The 23,726-nt window shown below is 43.3% G+C and overlaps 2 protein-coding genes across 2 annotated transcripts in view; both read left to right on the top strand.

The window, feature by feature from the left end:
• CCDC175 (coiled-coil domain containing 175) overlaps positions 1–15,306 on the top strand; it is a 28,079-nt gene extending 12,773 nt beyond the window's left edge. The window contains exons 8-14 of the mRNA XM_075152422.1: positions 704–785; positions 2,075–2,211; positions 5,112–5,209; positions 11,257–11,310; positions 12,617–12,696; positions 14,035–14,187; positions 15,301–15,306. Of these exons, the coding sequence (XP_075008523.1) occupies positions 704–785; positions 2,075–2,211; positions 5,112–5,209; positions 11,257–11,310; positions 12,617–12,696; positions 14,035–14,187; positions 15,301–15,306 (610 nt within the window). The remainder of the gene's footprint in view (positions 1–703; positions 786–2,074; positions 2,212–5,111; positions 5,210–11,256; positions 11,311–12,616; positions 12,697–14,034; positions 14,188–15,300) is intronic.
• Positions 15,307–19,805: 4,499 nt separating this feature from the next.
• LOC142083187 (inositol 1,4,5-trisphosphate receptor-interacting protein-like 1) lies at positions 19,806–21,356 on the top strand. The gene has a single exon (XM_075152421.1). It carries the CDS (start codon positions 19,821–19,823, stop codon positions 21,354–21,356), a length of 1,536 nt encoding a protein of 511 aa, XP_075008522.1. The 5' UTR covers positions 19,806–19,820.
• The last annotated feature ends 2,370 nt before the right edge of the window (positions 21,357–23,726 follow it).

Here is a 23,726-nt window from a genome sequence, read left to right as displayed (position 1 = left end):
ATGTTTGGCATATTCTCAAAGCCTGGTCAATATGGATTTCTGCTTCTATATTTGTTTGCTATGAAACTACTAGGATGCTGGGGCTTTCTCTTCCTCTTTTTTCTTTTTGATATCCTCTCCTCCTTTGTACCAGACTTCTTTTTCAAATACTTCTTTAGGTAGGCTCATGCTTCTTGCATGACTCCTGCTTTGTATAGAAGATAGAAAAAGGAAGTGACTATCCCTTGTTCTGACTATATCCTGTAAAACATACAAACACACAATGTCCATCAGAAGCAAGAAGGATAAATCTATGCTCAAATTTTCTAATTTTAACCTGTGGACCTGTTGCTGGTAGGACTTATCTATCTGAAAGCCTGTCTGCTTTCTCCTTGTGTACTATTTCTATCAGTTTGTCTATAGAAAATATTGCCTCTCCCCACAAGCCTTCCTTGGCTTGTATTTTAAGATCTTGCAGTAGAAAGCCTAATAGTTCTGTATGTCCTTACCTTCTTTGCAGGTTTTATTCTCATCAGATGTATAAGAGGGAAGTAATGAATAAGGATATCTGAATGGAATAGAGCTCAAAATTATGCAGACATTGACACAGCTTATGTTCACATGAGGGGCCTGAGAATAAGAATGTATAATTTTTAATAGTTTTTAAAATATTTTTTTTGGTTAATACACTCCTAAGTATGTCTACGTTGGCTTTGTTTAATAGAATTCAGCTTGATTCTGAGTTACTGCTTTTACAATCAAAAATTGCCCAAGAAAAGGAGGATTTCGATAAGGAACTTGAAAAGGTAAGAGAGTTATTTTTATTCTGGCTCAGAGTTCTTACTAGGCCTTGTCTTGTTGAAACATTCAATGAGAACAGACCTGCACGAAGTGTAACATGTGAGGTGCTTTAGGTGCTTTGATTTGCCTGTGCCTGTGTGAGCAGGGAAAAGGGGCACAAACATTTGCAGCGCTTCTTGCCTCTGCCTTCTACTCTACTTGGGCTCTGGAGGTAGTGCTGGGGCAAGATCTGCTCTTCAACTGAGACCATGGGCTGGTGTTGAAAGACTTAAGGTGGGGTGAGCTTGAGGGTGTGGTCTTGTGAGCTGGGATGCAAGGGAATAGAGGGTTATAAGATTAGGATGTTGATTTGGAGGGAGTATATGAGAGATATACTCAATAAGAGAATGGGGCAGGCAGATGTATGTAGGAGGACTGTGGGGAGATTTGTTAACAAGGATTAGGTTGGGCGCCTGGTCTGTAAAGCTGAGTGTGCAGTTTTCATAGTCATTCTTGCTGGCTTGCTCCATGCTTTTTTACATTATTATTAACTTTTATTGCATGTGGAGAAAAGCTAACTAGTGGTGGCACTGTATCTGCTGAACCTGTGAAGGAATGCCAACTGCCTGAGATTATTGTTGTTATGTAGACTACACACATCTATCAGGGGGTGGTTTCCTAGTTATGTTCATAACCTCTCCTCCAGAGGTGTACATATCAAACAAGGTGGTGGTCCATTAAAAACTCTGCCACACTGACATTAAGCAGCACTAGGTGGAAGCCACATTCTCCTCATCCCATGGCCACCCTACCTGCTCTTCTACTGCATTCCCACCATCAAAAGCCAGGACCCCGATCATCATCTTCCTATTTCCTTTTTCTCTTCCACCGTCCTGCCCTTGCCTCTTCCATCTGGGACCCATGACTCCTACTTCCCTTCGCTTTGATATTGCGTGCCCACCATCCCAGAGTTCCTTCGTTGTCAAGCCTTCCCCATTCTCAATCACTCTTTGTAGTCCACACAGTGAAGTTACTACCTCCAGCTGGAGCAAGGTACCATGTGTCTGGGAGCAGCACACAGCTTGCAGGCTGTTTCAGAGTGGTTGGTTTGAATGAGGGCATGGAAATGAAGATCCAGAACCATGATCCTGATGTGATATCCATATATGTTAATTACATACATGCTGTGAATCTTGACTCATTATGAAGTTCTCTAAGATTTTTTGATGAAAGGCACTATAGCAGTATAGAATGTTATTATAAGGTAAAACAGAGACAGAAATATTAACCTAACATCTGTGGTCCTTTTTTCTAGACTAAGGAAGATCTATGCAATGCTAAATGCCTGAATAAAAAACTTAAATTAGAAAATAAAGCTGTGTGCCAGAAGTATGAACAAGTACTAGAAGAACAACAACACTGGGCTATAAAAAGGGATGAGATGGTGGCAAAGTAGGTTTCACCTGTCAGCTTTTGAATACAAATTTTTTAAGTTTGTGATTTTATGACTAAGGCTTTTCTTGCTACGTAAGGAGATCATGTTTCTGCCAAAGTATCTAACATTTCTTTTTTCTTCTGGTAGATTGGGGAAATTATCTGTTTTGTTGGATGAAAAGCTTGAATTTCTGAGAAATCATACGATGGAAAAGAAAAACCTAGAGAAGGAAATCAAAAATCTTGAAGACAGCCTACTGTATGTAATCTTTCAATATTGACAATAGTAAATGGTCTCAGTACCATTTACTCAGGAGTCCAGCTGGTTTAAGAGATTCTGAAATGTAACATTCAATAGGGAAGTTAAATGGGTTTATAAACTCTACTAGTAGGCTGGTATGAAACTTCATACAACAAAGAGGTTAGCTGCCAGTTACCCTAATTTAATCTGCAGTTTCTTATCACCAAGTAATGAACATACAAATAATGAAGGATATTGAAGCAGTGCAGAACGTGAAACTTCACAAGCAGTTGTGACTGTGAACTCCATACTGTGGTACCAGGTCTTGGACTAAGCCACCACCCATTTATGGTGGTATCTAAGAAAATCTGCTTTTACTCAGCTAAATCTAAGTAAGCACAGATTTGCCCTGTGCACAGAAGTGCTCTGAAAAAGAAATCTTTGGCTTGTGTAGTCTAAGCAGAACAGACATTCTGTGCCCTATGCAGTGGGGTATGGCTGGGAGGAGCGTGGCCAAAGTACTGCAGCTCTCTGTTAGCCTGTAGTTGGTGGAAGAGATTTGGGATTTTGCTGCCATAGGTGAGGCACGTGTGTATTGACCCCAGATATCCTGCATTGGACCCCGTTCACCTATTTGCTAGAGGATCAGGAGATCAGGGCCTTACGTTAATCAAATAATAACCAAATTCTGTCAGGTAAGAAGGGTAATCCTGACAAAAGGGAGATCTTTTCTTTTTGTCTCTGCTGGAGTGTCATCCTTTGCAAGAGAAAGTAAAAAGGTTCAGCCAATTAATCTTATGTCCCCCAAACCTAGCAGAGCCAAATATTTGCACACACTCTGTGTTAGAGTGACACCAGTTGTGCTGGTTCTGTGCAACATTTTCACAGTGTGGCACTGAAGGGGCTGTGCTCCTAGGGTCTTCCTGTTATCTAAATCCTCCAGAGGAATGTTTTGTTAACATGGAGTCGCCCTACTTATGGATATAATTATAACTAAAAAGTAAGAAAATAATTGCTTACCTCCCTTTTCATACTGAATAAGAAAACATACAATACATTTATTCTGCTTTGAAGGAAAAGAAGTACGTTTCTATCTTGATAGGATCAGTGTCTGCATTTTTCCTGACAAAGAGATATTGTTGCCATGTAAATGTGGGATGCAAAAAATAAGACCATGAGGTAGCCACACATTGCTAAAAAGGAGGTAGCCATGCACTGCTAAAGAGAAGGAGAACTTCTAATGACATGCAATGGACTCTACAGTGTAAAACTAAGTTAACAAGATAATGAGGTGAAACAATCATCGCGACACTAATTGGATATCTACACTAATGATAGTAAAGGAAAGGGTTGTAAGAGCTTTCTCCCAGAGCCAATCAGTTCTTAATTTCAGACTTTTAAACTCGACTACATGGAACTGTGCAAAATGCGTCGCAGCTCTGACCTCTTAGAAAAACTGATTGAAAAATCCCTTTTCCCCAGTCCCTGTCCCTGTACTTTCCTAGGTTTTTATTTTATGTTTGTACATAATTATCTTGTTCTGTGAATTTTCACTGGCTTCACAACATCCCTCTACATCAAACCCAAAATAATTTAATTTCAGTGTACATCACACAGACCTCCCAGTCACTTTAACAGGGTCACCAAGCCGCAAATAAAAATTAAGATCTCTTGTTAATTTTTACTTTCTCTAAAATTAATATGCAATGTATTCAGAATCTCACCATTCACCTTACAAGATTGACTGATTATTTTTTTCTTAATGAGCAATTTCAAATGAAGTCTGTCAGGTTTCATTCAAAGAGGGCAATCTTCAGTTGATTAAACCCACTGACCTGGGAAACCCACTGACGTGACAACAGTGAACATAGTTTTGGAAAGTATGGAATAGAAGTAGTATGATTTTTCAGGGGTGTCTAAGAATGATTTGGGACACATTCCGCAACTATTAAAATGTCTTACAGTTCTGGCTTGAGACATTTAGCTTTGTATTTGGAACAATAAAACCTTTGGAAGAAAGCCCCATACTATCTCTTCGTAAATCCTCATGGAGTTTGGAATGGGTGTTTCCCACCACCTTTGTGTCTTGAAGGAGTGAGAATCACTGGTTTCACACTACCAACCTTTTTTATTGTATTGAACTCTCCTAGCATGTGTTAAATACATATAAAGTTCATGCATTTTAATATTTACCACACATGATACACTAGAAAATACATACTAAGAAATTCAAATAAAGTGATTTGCCCATCTGGCCAGAAGTCCTACTTCTGAAAATACTCTTTCATAGTACTTGCTACTAATACATTAGAGTAATTGTTGATTTCTGAAACATCTGTTCTTGTGTTTTGCATTTGTTTATTGTTTCTGGCTTGAAAAATATACTCCTGGATTTGCCTTGGTTCCTAACAAGAGCCTCTTAATTTTAAACTGATGTTTCCAACCTGAGAAACAACAATGTGTTAACACACAGCTATGGTTGAACACTATAATATGTGTAGGTTTTTGAGATGTGACCCACAGGTACAATATTGTCTGTCTCCAACTACTGTAAGTGCTTACCATGTTGGTTGGTGGGAAGGAAATTTTGAAAAACTGTCCTAAAATTTCATCATAGAGTGAGCACTCGCCAAATCTTCAGCATTATTTCTGAAAGTATATCTTTTTTCCCCCCTAGAAATATCAGGGAGAGCTATGCAGAAGGGCTGGCATCTCTGAAGCAAGATTTGAAGACAGAAAATAAGATGAGGTGGGATAAACTAGAAAGTGTGCACTGTATCTTTAAAATAAAGCAGCAAATTAATGAGTTACTGCATCTTGTTGGTGCTATTATATCAGAGATACAAAATCAAAACCTTACTATGTAAATATTCAATGATATAATGGCAAATGAAAGGGCATCCCCTCAAGTATATCCATGGTTTCATTTGAATATTATTGCTATATTGCCAAGTGTTGAGAACCACTGAACTTACCGTACAAGTGGCTTTTAATCATTATGACACTAAATGTTCTACTTTATTTTATAAGCTATTTGGGATTTTCCCAGGGTATGGACACTTATGTAAGCTGTAAAACTGGGGGTTTATTTATTTATTTATTTTAATTAATTTCAATTAATGTTCATTGGTAGCTGATCCTGCACCTTTGAGGTCAATGAGAGCTTTGCCATTGAATTCAATGAGAAAAAAGTGTCTCAGTTCCCTGTACTATCAAGCACCCACAGCTCCAGCTAGGAAGTATGGGAGCTTTGTGTGCTGAGCACCTTTCAAAACCAGGTCCTCAGATTGGTGGGATCTGGGGTTCCAGCTGTCATATGGATAAATCCTTTGACAGAGTCAGTAAGAATGAGATACCCTTGCATTTTCATCTTTCTTCCTTGGACTTAGGTATTTTTCATTAGTTAAACAATGTTCTTCTACTGAATCTGTCTTTTTAGAATGCTTTTAGAGAGAATTGTAAGGAGCATGTTACACAAAGTTCACAAAAAGTCTAAGGGTTGTTTTATCTATATTCATAACATCTGCCATGAAGTAGTTTGCATCACTCTTCATATATGCACACACAACTACCCACAGTGGTGTGAGGTACCTATAGAAAAAGCCTTGAGTTGGATAAATCTAAGTGAATGATTGCAGCTGGAGATAAAGTGAAAGTGATATAAAGCTTTCCTGCTAGTTTTGAGTTTCTCAGCAGCTGCCAGATTTTAACTGAAGCTCTTGGGGATCTGTTCATACTGTTTGTCTAAACTCAATTTCGTGTGTCTGGTTCTTGAGGTGCTATCATTCCACATCAATATGGAGATACTTTCTTGTCAGAGCATTAAGACCTATGTACTTGATAGTTTTTTTGGTTTTTTTCTTCCACGAATGTCTCCTTGAATGTGAGATCCATGATGGGATTTTCACCTCCTCTTTATTATTGGCAAGGAAAAAAGTGGATTCATGAAAGTGCTTAGTCCCCTACAGTTGATAGGATACTCTCCAAAATAAACCCATTGTCTGCTCAGCTACTTCAGACTATCTCTGCAGCTCTGACTTCTCATTTGATTATTCTGCCATGTAAGGTGTAAAGAGATCTGGAGATTTCTTGGTCATCTAGTCCAGTCTGGTTCTCCCCTGAATATTACATCATAATTTTGTCTTCAAAAAATAATCATGCTCAATCCAAAAGGCCATTATTGCTTTCCCCCCTTACTTTCATTAAGATGTAATTCTAAAATCTTATTCTTTAGATGAATAAGAACAGTTTTTTCTGACTTCCAGTCTGCATTTTCACATAGACAGCTAGTGCTTTTTTGGTTTTGTATCAGTGTTGTCTTTTAACCTTTTCATAGTTTACAAACCCTAGGGTTTTATGAACGTGAAATTTTGTCCCTTCCAACCTTCCAATTTGCTAAGCTAAATTAACCATATTATTTGGTCCAGACTTAAACTAACTAATTTTAGACACAAAACAGAGGCACTTAAGTGAGACTAGTCACCTTAAGACTCCTCCTCCAGGTTCAGTACAAACGGAGAGGCACTTTAAAAGGTTTTTATGACTTTTCATGCATGCCTCCTAGACTTCTATCTGAACTACTTTGACTGTAGTCCTGAAGTTACAGGATATATGCTTGAGTCTTCCAATCACTTAAATTAGGCTTGCAGTGCCTCTGATAATGTTGTCTCCCTTCTCTGTTTTCCTCCCAATTTCAATTTATTTCTGCTTATGTGTCTGTCACTAGAGTAATGCTTCAGTGGAAGCTACTGTACTTAGGAACGCAGAGAAAACTCTTTTTCTCAGAGGAGGAGAATATAAACAGAAAAGTTAATGGAAGAATAGAGGCTGGCAAAAAAAGGCATGCTGAACTACTTCTAGAGGTATGTTAAACAGCAGGTATTATAACCCATCACATCCAGTGTTACGATAGGTTCATGCTGTACATAATCGGAGTAATGTGATACCTAAGTAAGTAACCTCCAAGGGCCAATTCTTTGTAAGCTATTAAACATGATATCAGGTCTAAAGATCTTCAGTATCTAAAGATCTAAATATCTCCATTCTTGGAGATATTCAAAAGCCATTTGGACATGGTCCTGGGCAACTTGCGCTAAGTGGCCCTGCTTGAGCAGGGGGGTTGGACAAGATGACCTCCCCAGGTTCCTTCCAACCTCAACCATTCTGTGATTCTGTGATCTGACTTTAAAATAACAATTTTAAAGCAATTATTCATCTTAGCAGATGTTGTGTTTTAAATGCAGGTTGCTCTCATTTTGCTCTAATTGCTTATTTCTGAGTAGTCCAGGTAGACACTATGTATTTTAGAAATCACTGACCTTCATTTTGCTTTCCGTTATGAGATTGAAGACCTTGAGAAAGAGCTTTTTCAGTCTGAAAACCAAGTCAAAGCCCTGAGTGAAGAAGTAAATAAAAGGCAAAATGATTACAGGAATTATAATGAGGATTTTACTAACAAAATAAAATGCCTGGAGGTACGTTTTATTGTTCTTTTTATTAACCTTGGGAAGATTTCTGATGGATGAATTGGCAGTGTTTGTTGCACCTCATTGCAGCTATGCTCATTGGAGCTATGCTCAAATGTGACCCATCTGTCAGTAATTGTTTCAAGAAAATTGTCTACTTTTCAGGTTGGGGTTTTTTTATGGTCAAAAGTACTTAAGACCCTCAGATTGAGATACTGGAATCAGTACACAACCACATATGTATATGTGCATATATATATTCATGTACATAAGGGCATCTATGTCAAAAGAATGCAGTGAAGGTGTTTTGCAGAAGGGATGGGATGCCTCCCATTTTAAAATAAAAATATGTGCAGGACCAGATTCAGTCCTGAGATGCATCCAGTTTAGCTTTGTAGTGAACCTCCCAATGTGCAACCTGTTAATGTAGAATTTGTTTCATAATTTTTGGGTAAACAGGCCAACATTCAGGGAAATATGACAGCTTGATTTTAGACACTGGTCAAATTCTCCTCTGAATTATTGTTGTTGTAAATCTATTGGAGTGACTGATGGTGTGCAGGACATAACCCAAGGCTGCTTAGTGTCAGTGTTCTTTAAAACACTGATAAGCTTTCTTTCCCAAAGTAGGACACTGAAATGCTGAATATGAACTAAGCAGAGCTTTCAAAGATTTCAAGCGCTTCTCCAATCTTTGATATATAGCGTATGCTCTACCCTCAGGGAAACTGTCTGACTCTTGGTCAACAGTCTGATTTGAGATAGGATAAATCAGATGCAAGAGGTGTAGGAAATATCTTCTTCGTATGTCTGACCTTAGAAAGGCAGATTTACAGAAGGCCTTGAGGATCTTTCTCATTTTGCTGGTGGAGAGGTTATGCTCCCATATCATGCAAGACACTTATGGTCTCATGTAACTGCTCAAGCTTCCCTAAAAATCAGGGCTGAGACTGTCACTGCTAAATAAACAATTGTGCTGGATTCATTCTCATGCTCTTCCTGGCAGTTGAGCTATGCAGAATATACAAAAGAGATGCTAAATATACCTCAACTCTCTGTCTTTTCTTTAATATGATCCCTTCTAAAAGAGTTTTTCTCTCATCTAATATAGTGCTGATGGAACTGTTATCAGAGGGTTGCCCTTTCCCTTGTGGCCTGGTCAGAGCCAGGTTGAAAAAGTAATTGTAACTGTTTATTTTCATTCAGTGACACAATGTAACATTTTCTCTTTTTTAAAATTCTTTTCCTGCTTTGCTTTCATTTCATACCATTTTGATGAAACAATTGAAGTTGCTTTTTTTTCTTCCCCATTTTTCTTTTGGAGCTTTCAGCATTTTCTTGCACTTGCTCTCCACTATTTTAATCTGCAAAATGATTCTGTCTGAATGCTGTCTCATGGAGATGGTCTGTGCGAGAGTCATGTCAGATCAGGTTCATTCTGCTCTGTCTGGAGCACCATGGTGATGCATTATATCAAAGTAGCCCATAGAAATGAGACTCAAATCACCTTTCTTTTTCTGCCTTCTTCACATACCTGTATCTGCCAAGGGAGCCATTTCGTCTGTTCTCCTCCAGTTTTTTCACTCTTTTTAACCATCCTTCTGCTATAGTCCTTAAAAAAAAATACAGCTCATGAGCATATCCAAACATCTGTACTTTGAGGTTTTCTGATATTTCTAGTCTTTGATCACAGGAGTGGATACAAATTACCTGACTTCAGAGTCTCAGAGGGAGCAAAAATATGTAGTGCAGCATTTGACATTAATGTCCTGTAAAGAAGTGAGTTCAGAGTCCTGGTGTTACTTCACATCCTGGGCCCAATTTCATTTCTCTGTATGGCTTTATTTCCTGGGTGTCATCTTGTCTCTCTCTTAATATTGTTCTTCAAGTCTCCCAGTCTATATAGGTTGTTCCTGTTCTCCCTTTCTGTGTTTTTACCTATTGCAGCAAAAGAGAAGAGATGTATTTTTCCACTGAAAAGTCATTTAACTCATGACTTGTGTTTCTTTGGCCCTAACTAAGATGAGATTCCACTATGCTGAGAGATGCATATACATCGAATTAGACTTTTTTTTTTGCTTTAAAACCAAAGATCAGATTTTTTTAAAGCTAAGGAATGAGACAGAGAAAGATTAAAATGTACAGATTTGTAATGGTATTTACAATGTGATTATCTGCTTTGTCTTTAAGTGCTAATAGTTCTTCTTCCCCATGTTGATATAATAGAGTGCAAAGATTCCCAGGCTGGTAAGTCTGTGCAGCCCTGTTATAGGGGGATGTACAGCTCAGATCCAGGAGCATTGTAGTTACGTTTGTACTAAACAAATATTAGTATGATCGAAAAAATATGCTTATGGCTGGGCATGGAGCAACAACATGAGACAGAATGACATGCTGGTAGGAAAGCATGTGGAATAACGTGAAAGCACTCCATATTTGTGGTAAGACAAAGAAATATTTAAGTTTGTTTTGCTTCACTGATGGGTCAGCAGAATCAAATGTCTAGTATACTAATGCCAGCATCAGAAAAGTAACATTTCAGGCAAGGATAGGAAGGAACCAGTTAGCAAGCATACCTAGGGAACTCACATGCCTTCAGATCATCTGCGTCTAATAAAATTCACCTTCAGGTAGTTAAGTGGCTGAAGCCATTTCAGAGCTATTCATGATTATATTTAAGTGTACATCAAGAGTAGGTGAGTGAAGCTCAAATCAACTTCAGTTCCCAAAATAGCCATACTGGGTAAGACACAAAGTTGGTCCTACCAGGATCCTGTCTTCTGCAGTGATCAATAGTCCTGCTCGGTGAAGTAATGTAAGAACAGTCAAATATAGAATGACCCTTCTTTTGTATAATCTCTGAGACAAATGAAGTGTCAGGAACTTCTTTGGATGGAGATGGTATCTGCATTTAATAGCTTTTGATGGAATTTTATGCTATGCTGAATCTTCAGTGCAATATTCTCCCATCACTTATTGATTCTTTTAGCTCGCATATACATTTATCCTATAACATATAATTTATTTAGTAAGGACAAGAATTTTCTTTTGTTTTAAACCTGCAGTCTCAAAGGTTTATTGGCATCTTGCAGCTCTTGTATTATGAGAAACAGTGAATAACTGTTGTCTTCACATCTTCTTCAGCAAAGGTGTGTGATTTTTACACATCTTTATTGTATGTCCCTTCAGTTGTCTCTTTTCCAGGCTGAAGAATCCCAGGTGAAAAACAGTTGGAAAAATCATCCTAGATAATAGTTACCCATGCTTTACTGACAAAATAGAATAATGGTCCCCGTTAGTTTGCAGGAGGTCTGCTCTCATACCGGAATTAATCTGTTTTTTTCCTTAATGACTCAGGTGATAGGATAGAGCGAATGCTTATCGGACCTGCAGATGACAAACACGATAAGAGTAGGAGCACCCTCTGCAGGGCAGAACTAGAATTCAGAATTATTTTAGCAAGTTGGAGAAGTAATTTTGGTGAAAAAAGGTCAAAATAAAAAAAAGAATCCATATTTTTGCATTTAGGTACAAACAATTATCTGTACAAATCCATCATAAAGGTGATATTTAGGCACTGATAAATAGAACTAAAGCTGAAAAGATGAACATAAGCCAACAAAGATTTGTAGTAATGAAAAAGACAACTGTCAAACCAGCCTGTATAAAAAGGCAGATAGCCTGGCAAGGCTTATGATGTATGTTCTCTACTGTAGCTGGTTTTAGTAGGACACATCTGGAGTACAGTGTCTGGTATTGATCACCTCATTTAAAGGAGGATGTACATTATTTTGAGATCCAAGAGGAGTTCAGTAAAGATGACCAAAAAAAGGTTGAGGAAATGTGCAACTTTCCCATTTAAAATAGGTAAATCGAAGAGAAGACATGGTAGTAACTACCAAATAAATAAAGATTTGTAGCAAGATGATAAGCTTTTCTCCTTGTCCACAAGACAAATAACAGGGAACAGAATAGATTTAACTTAAGAAAAAGTTAGGCTCTAAGAAAGCATTGGTAACACAAATAGTAAAACCCTGGAATCAGTTGTCTGAGACATGGTATCTCTACCACTAGGGTTTTTAAGGACAAATCAAACATCTGTCATGGGTACTTAGGTCTAATTGATTCTGCTGTAGAGCAGAGAGATGGACTAAGATGACCTCTTGGGATCCCTTCCAGTATTCTTTTCTCTGTTTTTTTTTTTCCTCTGGATATGTTGAATTATTAATGCATTAAATGCTGCATAGATAGATTACTGATTAATATTTAGTTTCATTAAAGAATGACATCAAAACTGCAACTGAAAATCTACTTAAAAAAGAACAAGAATTAAACATAAGCAGGCTAACACTGGAAGAAACCCAGAGAGAAACAGAAGAGAAGGGTACAAAATATGAAGAACTGAGGAAATCATTTTTAGGTAAGTATTAAGTAACTCCTCTACATAGTGGGGCTTTCTCTTGCTGTTTCCAAAACCAGCGTGCCATAGCCCTTTATCTGCCTATGGCTCAAGTGAACTAGGAAGCATGTGTAAATTGAGCTCTTTGCAACAACTGGAATCTATAGACATGGCCATAACACAAATATAAAGCATTTTTAAAAAAATGCCAGATCAGTTAAACAAGTCACTTACTGATAGAACCTAGTTTTATTTATAACAGCTTAACTCTGATGTTCAGTCATTATGCTGTCTAAAAACCCTCTCTCTGCTTTGTAGAAAAGAAAGATGAAGAGGAACGAGTCAAAAGAGCCATTCAGCAGTCAATCAAAACTACCGAGATGCTTGAGGAGGACACGGTAATAATTTAAAACTTAGCTGTATTACTTCTGCAAAGTTTCCACCACCAGCTTTATTTCCTCCCAGTAAAGACCAGGCACCCATGGAGACTAGGACTGGGAGGGACAGGCTGGGGACATACTTTGCTCTCTGTTGTTGTGCTCCCATCTGGGGGATGCCTCAGACCTCAGCCCAGCCTGTAACCCAGCATTTAAATCAAGTTGCCCTTGTGCTTGATTTTGCATTCCTTAGGCACGTCAGCAAGTCAAAAAGAAGCTGGTGAACTAAGGGCATTTGTGAACCTGCTTCTATGCAGATGCTTGCTACTGCTAGGGCAGGAATTTCTGCCACTTCAGTAACTCATATTTGAAAAATCTTTTTGTAACCTTGCCTCTTTACCTGTATTTCTCATTTCTGACTTCAGGCACTCAATCAGCACCAGTGTGAGGAGAGAGAAATTTGTATAGCTGTGGGGGTAGTTGCAGCGGCTCAAAATGTCTGAGGCGTGGGGCATCTACTGCTCCCAGCCGGAGTGTCCCTGCAGAGCTCACACAGTGGCTGCCTGATAGCCACCCTCAGACCTGCTACAGCTGATGAGCCTGACTGCGGTAGCCACAGTGCATGTCAGACTGCTGGGCCTGCAGTACATGGTTCCAGTATGTACTGGGGCCATTTGCTTAGGGCTGCTGGGCATCAGGCAGCCTGGCCAGACCTTGCTTCAGCCGGGCTGTACATCGAGGCAAACAGATTGCTTTTGCCTTCTGTTTCTCTGCCAGAACAAAACTTTTAGGTGGAAGACGAACACAGTCACACCTTCTGCTGTTAATAGGAAGAATTAAAGTGTCTTTAGTTACTGAGAAGCGTAAGACAAGCTCAATAAACTACATAAAAGGCTCTTACGAGATGGGTCAGATTGCAGGATTTGTGCCCCAGTGGTCTGGTAATGGGCAAATCTCTCTGATGAGCTCCACAGAAGTGACTTCAACACAGAAATTCTCTCTGTTCAGAAAAGGGAGACCTCTTTTTCCAACCATATTAGAATAGGAACAGCACAACAAAACAGTTGTGTACACCTGAGCCTCCAGTGACAGAAAAGTGATGCTCCTGTCATTGGGTGACCCTGCAGCAGGAAGGTCACTTCATGTCAGAGCTGGTTCCTTTCTTGTGGACTGTTAGCAATCGCTTCCCCACTCTGTATCTCTTCCTCCTTGTTGGTAAGAGGGCATAGATACCTGTCTCAGATGGTACTTTGAAATTTTTAAATGAAAGCTGCCACATAACAAAAACTCTTTTCACTTTATTTAATTAAAAAATACTGTATAAAGATCAGATAGCAGTGAAGAGTTTATTATTAACAGCTGGAGCTGAGGAACGAATTGTGGATCAAGCGTGAGGCTGCAATTGGCCAGTTGAAAAATCATACAGAGAGTATGAAGCTGCTAGAACGAGACATCTATGAGATCAACAGGAAGCTTGACATTGTGAACACCGAGAACTGCAGATTCAAATTAGTGAGTATATTGAAGCTTGACAGTGTTCCTTCTCAGTATGAAGTTCTCTGTTCATTTTTCATTTCACAGACAACTAGCCACGGAAGATGACGAAACATAAACATCACAGGGCAAACCTGGCCTTTTAAATGAATGTGTGGGGCTGTGTTTAATTTGGAAGGAAACAAAGAGGAATATCCAAGGGCAAGGCATCTCCCTGAGGCATAATCAACATCGTATATCTGCTGCATTCAGTCAGGGATTGTAGGAAAAGGCCTTCCTGCTACATGAAGGGGGCTGAGATGAATGTGAGATGTAGAATAGGCCTGTGCAATTTGGAATATATGCTTTTGAAAATATTCTGTATACCTTTCAGGCCCTAGGTTATCAGAGTAGTAGAATCTCCTTCCCCGTAAAACACAAGAATTAAAAGTGATCTTATCGCCAACCGTTACCAGGCTGCCACCCGGACCTGAACCCCCGTTTGTGCAGCCACGTGGGCTACATTTCTGAGACAACCTGAACCCGGTGCACCATTTGCTGCCTGCAAGCACAGAGCTCTACCGCTGTGAGGGCAGCTGCCCGAGTCTGTGTGTGCTAGCACTGCAGATGCTAGGTACCAGCTACTCTGCAGCTCTATCTGATTACATCCTTATGGAAGCAAAGGCTTGCCTCAGGAAGAAAACTCTTGGTTACACTATGAACATCCCTCTCCTTATGTTCAGTTCACTAACAGAAGCTGAGAAGCTCTGGTTTTTCTGATGCCTATATTGCACCAGGGAATGCTGTTTAATGTGCCTCACCTGGGCCACCTAACACGTTTCAGCCAAACCTAGGACAGTACAAGCTGGGTCCTGGTAGAGCTGGATGAGTCCATCCTGTTTTGGGGGAGCAAATGAGGAAGAGTTTCCCTGTTTGTGCACAACCTGTGCTGCTCCAGCTGTTCTCAGCATCTTCATCCATTTTATTTGGTAGCATAGACATAGATGGCCTGTGTTGATTTTTGGCAACTGTTAAAATTTCTTCAACAAGATGAAATGACACTGTTGTTGAAACAAAGCGTGTCCAGAGACATACCTTAACCTTTGTATTTCCATAAGCTAAAACTCCGCTTGTTTTTCCTGATCTCTCTAGAAATAGTGAAACCACTTGGAAATTATTTAGAAAACTATGGCAACTATTCTGTTATAATTATTTTTTTCACAGTGCAATGCGCAGATAAAAGAAGATATTTTTGCAATGAATTCTGAAGCAGAAAGCCACAAGTCAGCCACAGTCAAAATCCTGAATGACCTAGCAGTGCTTTATGGTAACATGTAATAATGATTTCAAAACAAAAAAGTGACATTTTTTTAAGAATATCTTTCAGTCCTTATGTCTTTTTTGGCACAGCAATCTTCCATATTTTAATTGTTGACTTTGTTGTAGATCTTCTCCTGAAGGGATGGTCAGAGGAGAGCTTTATTCAAAAGGTGAATTTCAATTTTCTATCATACTGTTTTGCATAAATATATTTCAGTTACCATGTAAAAAATAACATTTTATATTGCAAATAAAGCACTACAATTTTTTAAGTCAAGTAGGGGCAAAGTATTAAACCTATGTTTTCCAGCACTGTATAAAAGTCCTGGCTATAAAAATAATTTTCCCCAATATTGTTCCTTTTGCTGGTCTTATATTCAATCCTTAAACCTGTGCAGTCTCCCTGTATCTAACATTGTTGCTGCTCTACATTCAGCTCATCAACCTTGTAATATTTTTCCAGTTGGGGATAGCCTTCATTTTGAACAGAAATTAAACGAAACTATCACGTAAGAAAGTTTTTCACCAGTTATTCCATTAGAAAGGCAAACTTTGCTTTTTTTTATGCAAGGATTGGGTGGTTAATGAAAACTTTTAGCAGAGCTACAGGTCTGGTGACCACTCAAGCTGTGGGAAAACAAGATAAATAAAACAAGTTTTATAATATTTTGTGAGGTTTGGGTTTTTTTCCTTTTAAGAAAAAGTAAATTCTACGCTGTGTCATTACAGGAATTTCTGGAGAATGAACAGGAAATTCTGAATGCAGTGACAGTTCTGGCAACAAAAATTCAACAACGAGAGGAAAAGATTGGTGATATTAATAGCAGGCTACAAAATAGGCTGGAAGGACTGACTTCTCTGTTTGACAAAAAATCTAGAATGGATGATCAGTGTAAGATACACTAAACTTTTTCTTTTCCACCTTTTTTTTTTTTTTAATCCCAGAATATGTTAATTCTTAGCAGTTTGTGATAAAACACAAGCAGTACAGCCATGTTCTATCTGATCGCTCTGCTACAGATTGAGACCCAGTGGTACATTTATTAGAAGAACTAGGCATGCTTTATAACATAGCCTGGATATTATTGTCTTTAATTTCCACTTTCTAAAGGCTTGTGATAATAACAGTGAGGGGGCTGTAAAATAGTCTGAGCATCACTGATCTATATGTTTGCTTTTCCACAAAGGATAAATAAAACTAACAGACCCCAACTCCCATAGCTTATGATTGCATAGTTATCACTGTAGGACCATATGGTTAATTAATGTTTATATTCTCTAGAATTTTACATGTGGGCAATTTGTACTGCTGTTTCCATTTAAATGAACAATATTCTATACTCTTGTCTTGGAGAGGGGTGATATTACATAGGGGCCCGAGGCACATACAAATCATTTGCGTCAGGGTCTCTTTTAACTCAAACCTATAGATACCTGCTTTACTTGTTAGTTCACAGAGGTCTCATTTGTAATGAGTAACAGGTTTGGTCACTGTATGACCATTGTCTTGTTACGGAATGTGGTTTTTGTACATATTAAATGTGAAAGGCTATGGCATACAGGCTGCTTTGAAATCATTGAGTCTGGGTAATGTGACAGGAAACAAGGGAGAGGAATGATGAATTTTTAGAGGAAGAGGATGTCCCTGGAAGGAAGTCAGGCAGAGAGGGGAAGGATGGTGAACATACAGCAGAAGAGACTCCTGCTTCATCTGAAGGCCAACGCCAGTATTATTTTCTGTGTCAATTGTGCAGGTCAGGTTTCTTCACAAGGAGCCGGCACAAAAACATTGCTTAGTCATTCAAAACTGCATGTATTAATTTAACTGCGTTTACCTAACTCTTTGGCTGCCATTATGTTTTTTTTATGTTAGTGAGAGACAGTGATAAAAAGAGTGTCTAATTTGTATTTTACATTCCGGGTTTTGCTGAAGGCTAAAGCACTGGAGCCCAGCAGGAAGGTCAGTGTTTGGTTAGGCTGTGCATGGTCCATGGGGTGCACTGCCTTCCTGTAAGCTCTGCTCGTAAGAGAGTCCCTCTTTCTGCAGCCTTCAAAATTAATATATGATTCCTTAGACCTATCAAAAGATGTACTCTTTACTACAGCTAATGTTACCTGGGAGTTGTTACTTTTCTTTTTAAAAACAATATATAGGCCAACTTTTAAACATATCCATATATTGAAATGCACATAAAAGTGCACAGTCCTCAGTACTGCACCTTTGCAAATGGCTTTTCCTGCACGGTGCTGCACTGGCTGCTCACATGCCTACTGTGCGTGTACTGATGTGACAGCTGTGCAAACGTAGACACAAAGCTGTGTTTAGGCCATTTTAAAGAAAAATATGCCTATGACTCTGTCAGTTATGGAAATGGTATTTTAACACATGAGTTTTAAAACCATACTTTTAGAACTGTCGTCTAAACTCATATGTCTGCAAATTATATTTTCTATGCAGCAATATAGAAAGAATTTATTTGATTTCCTTAAGGAGATCAATTACTTCCTTAATCCCTAAATAAACCCTTACTTCTGCATGCAAGACTTAGCATGTTTGCACACTGGTTTTAGAAGCAGTGAACCTGTCAATTGGTATTTCACAAAAAAAAGCTATCAGGAAAGGCTTATCGTATGAAATGAAATCAAATATGTAGAGAAAGAGGAGAGCGACATCGCGAGGCAGCCTGGCTGAGACGACACTCCTGAAAGGCCCTGCGCTGCTGGCAGGCTCTGTCCTTAGCAATGTTGATAGGTAATAGAATAAAGAAGGCGTTACCGTCACACTTAAATATAGAAATATACACTGTTATTTGCACTGCTGCAGCAAATGATGCGTGGGATCAACTGCCAGCGGAGCTACTACCCTGGATTCTGGGAGAGCAGACCTCAGGCTGCTCAAGGAACTAGCTAGTAAGGTCCCCTGGGAGTCTGCTTTCGAGGGTATTGGTGTCCATAAACGCTGGTCACTTTTTAAGAGCCATTTCTTAAGAGCACAGGAGCGGGCAATTCCCCTGTGTCGCAAGTCAAGCAAGAAGGGCAGGAGGCTGGCTTGGCTGACCAGGAATCTCCTTTGGGAACTTAGGCGGCAAATGAAAGTGTACGGGCTTTGGAAAGGGATCTGGGGGTGTTGGTTGATGTAAACTCAATGGGAGTCAACAACGTGCCCTGGCGGCCAAAAGGGCCAGCCATCTCCTGGGGTGCGCTAGGCACGGTATAGCCAGCCCGTGCAAAGAAGGGATTGACCCACTATACTCAGTACTGGTGCGGCCTCACCTCCAGTACTGTGTGCAGTTTTGGGCACCACAACGTAGGAAGGATGTAGAAAGATCAGAATGTGTCCAAAGGAGGGCAACAAAGATGGTGAAAGGACTAGCGGGCACGTCCTTATGAGGCGCGGCTGAGGCCACGGGGTTTGTTCAGCTTAGAGGAGAGGAGACTGAGGGGTGACCGCGCTGCTGTCCACAACGCCCGCAGGACGGGGAGCGGAGAGGGAGGTGCTGATGCTTCTCTCTGGGGTCTGGTGAGAGGACGCGAAGGAATGGCTTAAAGCTGCGTCAAGGGGAGTTCGGACTGGACATTAGGAAAAAGTTCTTCAGGGAGAGGGTGGTCAAGCAGTGGAACGAGCTCCCCCCAGGAAACGGTCATGGCCCGAGCCTCTTGGTACTCAGGAAGCAATTGGACAATGCTCTTAGAGACGTGATGGAACTTTAAGGCTGCCCAGGGTGGAGTCAGGGGTTGCACTCCATGATCCTCGTGGGTCCTTTCCAACTCAGGATATTCTATGGTGATGAGACTGCCATTGGCAGGCAGGTGATAATGAACCCCAAATACAGCACCACGCAAGCTCTGGTGAAGAAAATTAGCTCTAGCCCAGCCTTCACCAGTACACCGGGGCAGCTGGAGCGGCTGAGCCGGGGTGGGGCCGAAGGGCGGGGCTGGCCGGCGGGCGTGCCTGTGATGCGCTCGGGCGCCTGTGACAGCACAGGGCACGGCTCACAACGGGGGCGGTTATCAGGGGCGCCAGCAGCAGCGCTGCCCCAGTACGGCCTGGGCCAGCGGTGAGTGCGCACGCGGGGGGAGGCCGGGCTGGGCGAGGGCCGGGGCAGAAACGCGGCCCCCGGGGCGGGGGGTTCTCACCCTGCATCGAGGGCCCAGCCGCTCGCGGGAGCGCCTTGGGCAGGGCACGGGGCCGCCGCCGGCGCGGCTGGGCGCAGGCCTTGCTGCCTCCCAGCTGCCTCGCCCCCTCTCCTACCCGCCCCCAGCTCCCTGCGGCTCCCGTCCCCGCTCCCCCCGCCGCCACCTCCCTCCCTCCCAGCCCCACTGAACCCCTTCTCTCCCTCCTCCTGCAGGCCATGGCCGCCATAAAATTCTTCGCCTTGGTTGTGCAAAGCATCATCCAGCTCCTGCAGATGGTCGGTGATGAGCTGGATGAGGCCATGCGCGAGCGCATGCAGCAGTGTGAGGAGATGCTGAGCCGGGAGATGACTCGGCTGCTGCAGGAGCTGGAGCAGAGCGGCTTTGCCTGGGGAGCCCTGCTCTTTGCCGCCTTGCAGCAGTGGCAGTTCTGGGCGATTGCTGGAGCCCTGGTCCTGCTCTTCGGGCTCTGCTGGTGGCTCAAGAAAAGGAGCCGTGAGCCAGACAGCAGCAGTGACGAGGAGAGCTCCAGCAGCGACAGGGAGCAGGTGGTGGAGGAGGAGGAGGAAGAAGAAGAAAAAGGCGGCAATGGTGATGTATATGACCTGCAAAGGTTTTATGACGAGCACATACAGTCGCCAGTTCAGAACTTGGCCACAGAGTGCAAGGAGGTGAAGCTCTTGGTGGATCACTTCATTCTTGTCATGGAAAAGTTATTCTCAAAGAGTTTCTTCCCAGTGTTGCAATCAGCCATCGGGGTGGGCAGCGCCTTCGAAGGTTGGAGTCCCCGTGAGGAAGACATCATCTACCGCCTGCTCGTGCCCCTGAAGTCCCCCCAGGGGCACGTCTTCCACCTGGTGCAGGACACTGCGGGGGAGATGCCGGCAAGGGACTTCTGCATCCACGTTGATCTGGTGTGCACCTGCCTGAACGAGCAGCTGGCAGGAGAGATGCTGTGCTTCCTCCATTGCCCCGAGGAGGAGCTGAGCAGAAAACAGGAGCCCAGCCTCCTACGCACCCTCTGCACCGGCTCCTACCTAGATGTGCAGAAAACTGCCCACTGGTTACAGGACTGGCTGAAAGATGTCTGGGTGGTTTTGCCTCAGTCGAGGAAATACCGTCTAACGGTGCTGCCCTCCAGCCGCTCCTGCAAATTCCAGGTGACCAATGGCAACAACAGAAGCCTCTGGATTGAGATGATATTTGGGGTGCAGCAACGCGACTCGGACATCTTTGTGAGCAGCCGGACTTTAGACACCATCTTCACCCCAAGCATCGTGTGGCCGGAGAGCTACGCTGTGGCAGAGGTGAAGTTCTTCAGGCATGTGGCCAGCCATGCCCCGCAGGACAGCGTCCACCTCAAATGCCTGCAGCTCTGCGCCCGCATCCTGATGTGCAGAGGCTCTTCCACCTATGCCTTGAAGACAGCTGTGATGCACCTCCTGACCCTGTCACGCTGGGGCAGCGTCTCTTTCGTGCCGGGGCTGCTGCGCATCATGCGGTACCTGCACCACTGCCTGGAGGAGAAACGCCTCAACCACTTCTTCTTTGGCAATGAGAACGTGCCCGAGGAGATAATCTTGCCCCCAGCCTTCCAAACGGCCGATCCGCTCAACCTCTTCCAGCACCTGGCGCAGGACCCGGATGCCCACGCCGAGGCAGTGCGTGAGTTCATGAAGCTGGGAGATCGGCTCGCAAGAGTGCGGGGAGTACCCAGAGATGCGTTTGCGGGGCTCATACCTGACGGCAGATGACCAGCTCCTACTGCAGGGAAAAAGAGGGGAGAATGCGGGACGAGGCACGGGAAGGGCAAACCCTCTGCAGCAGCCCTCTGCCAAGAGCAGCACTCTTCTCCTCTCCACAGTCTCCCCAGCACAGCAGCCGGTGATGACCACAGTGGCGACAAAGATGAGTTTCGCCCTGCTTTCCCCTCGTGCTGGGGCGGCCAGGACGGTGATTTCACACGGGCCCAGAAATTCTTGCTGGCAGCTCCGGCTGTGCAGGGACCAAGCGAGAGGCACCACCCATGTGCCTCTGTGTGTTCCCTGGGGTCCGTGTGGAGAATCTGCCCATCCCAGGCACTCCCCGGGGAGCCGGTACCACCAGGATATGGAGAAGACGCTGCTCCGTCGGCAGTGGGAATTGCTGCCGCACCTTTCCTCCACAGCAGAAGCACACTCTGGGGAGTGGGACCCGATGCAGCTGAAGGGGCCGTTGCAAGGAGGCTTGCGACAGAGACTGCCGCTACCACCTGGGCAGCGACCGCACCCCCTACTTGGAGAGAGTCCATTCGTGGATTGAGATGTAAAGATGTAAAGATGTCAATAAATCACTTGTTTGAGAAACAAACGCTCGTCCGTCAGTGTCTGGGCATCACTTTGTGGGGGAACGCGGGCACAGGGTGCTGACAGCTCAGCTGCCACGGAGTCGGGGAGCCTTTTGCAGAAGAGCTGATGCGGTGGGCTCTGGTTTCATGATTCACTGGGCTGTGGCTTCCCAGGGGTTGTGGGTTAATGCCAGGAGGCAGCCTGGCATCACACAGCAGCTCTATCACTTGCCCCCAGTGGGACGGTGGAGAGAATCTGAAGGGTGAAAGTGGGAAAACTTGTGGGCTGAGAGGGGACAGGTTAGAAGGTAAAGCAAGAGCTACGCGCCCAGGCAAAGCAAAACAAGGAATTCATTCACCGCTCCCCTGGTCTGCTGAGCAGACCTGCCTTTTCGGGAAGCGTTCTGCCTCCCTGGGGCTCGGGTTGGAGGCGTTACCAGGAAACTTCCGAGCCTCGCTCGGCCCTCAAATTATCAGCCGCTCTTGCTTTTTCATGTGGGTACCAACGATGTCGTGATGAGAAGCCCAAGGGCGGTCAGAAGAGACTTCAGGGCCTCGGGGAGATCGGCAAAGGGATCAGGAGCGCAGGCAGTATTCTCCTCTGTGCTTCCACTTGTGGGGAATGACCTTGAAACAAACAGGCGGACGCAACTTCTCAATACTGGCTCCCAGGCCAGCGTCACTGGCCGAATCTGGGGATTTTCAGTCATCGGATGGTCTCTGTGACACCAGGCCCGCTGGGGCCTGACGAGGTGCACCGTTCTCAGTGGGGGAAAAGTATTTTTGCTCACGAGCTAGCGGGGCTGATTGAAAGCGCTTTAAACTAGGTTTGAAGGGGGGAAGGCATAAAATGGGGCTTAACGAGCGATAAGCTAAGGGACGGCATGACGATGCTTGAGGAGGGGTGTGCTAGTGAGAGCTTTCACTCTGCTCCACGAAGTACTGAGTAGGCTGGAGCAGAGTTGAAATGTTTGTACACGAATGCACGCGGTGTGAGGAACAGACAGGAGGAACTGGAGGCCTTGGCTCAGTCCCAGAGCTACGACACCACTGGCGTGAGTGAGACTTGTTGGGAAGAGTCCTGTGAGTGGAGTGCTGTGCTGGACGGTTACGGCTCTTCAGGAGAGAGCGGCAGGGCGGGCGAGGCGGGGGGTAGTGCTGTATGTAAAGGAGGGCTTGGGCTGTACAGCGCTTGCAGCTGGGGACGACACGCTTGAGAGCCTCTGCCTAAAGATCAGGGGAAAAGCTCACAGGGCGGATGTTCCTGCAGGAGTCTACTATGGATCCCCCAGCCAGGGTGATGACACCGATGTACGATTCTGAAAGGAATCGAGGGAAATCTCTGCATCAGTCGCTCTATGTCGGCCTTACGGGCGACTTCAACTTCCCGGCTGCTAACTGGGACTGTCATAGAGCAGAGACGAACAGGCCCAGGAAACTCCTGGAGCCCACGTTGAAGGTAACTTTTTGATACGGGTACTAAGGGAGCCGACTAGGAAAGGTGCCCTCCTAGACCTGTTGTCTGTCCATAGAGATGCTCTTGTGGGTGAAGTGAGGATTGGTGGCTGTCTTGGCCATAGCGATCAAGAAATGGTTGAGTTTAAAATCTTTGGTGATATGGGAAAAACTGCCAGCAGAGCTACTACCCTGGATTCTGGGAGAGCAGACCTCAGGCTGCTCAAGGAACTAGCTAGTAAGGTCCCCTGGGAGTCTGCTTTCGAGGGTATTGGTGTCCGTAAACGCTGGTCACTTTTTAAGAGCCATTTCTTAAGAGCACAGGAGCGGGCAATTCCCCTGT

This window comes from Calonectris borealis, chromosome 5 (genome assembly GCF_964195595.1).
Source record: "Calonectris borealis chromosome 5, bCalBor7.hap1.2, whole genome shotgun sequence".
Lineage (NCBI taxonomy): Eukaryota > Metazoa > Chordata > Aves > Procellariiformes > Procellariidae > Calonectris > Calonectris borealis.
The sequence above is the reverse complement of the archived record's forward strand: the minus strand, read 5'-3'. Positions and strand labels throughout refer to the sequence as shown.

Coding starts and splice junctions, on each gene's coding strand:
- LOC142083187 (XM_075152421.1), top strand. CDS start 19,821: ATGGCCGCCATAAAATTCTTCGCCTTGGTTGTGCAAAGCATCATCCAG.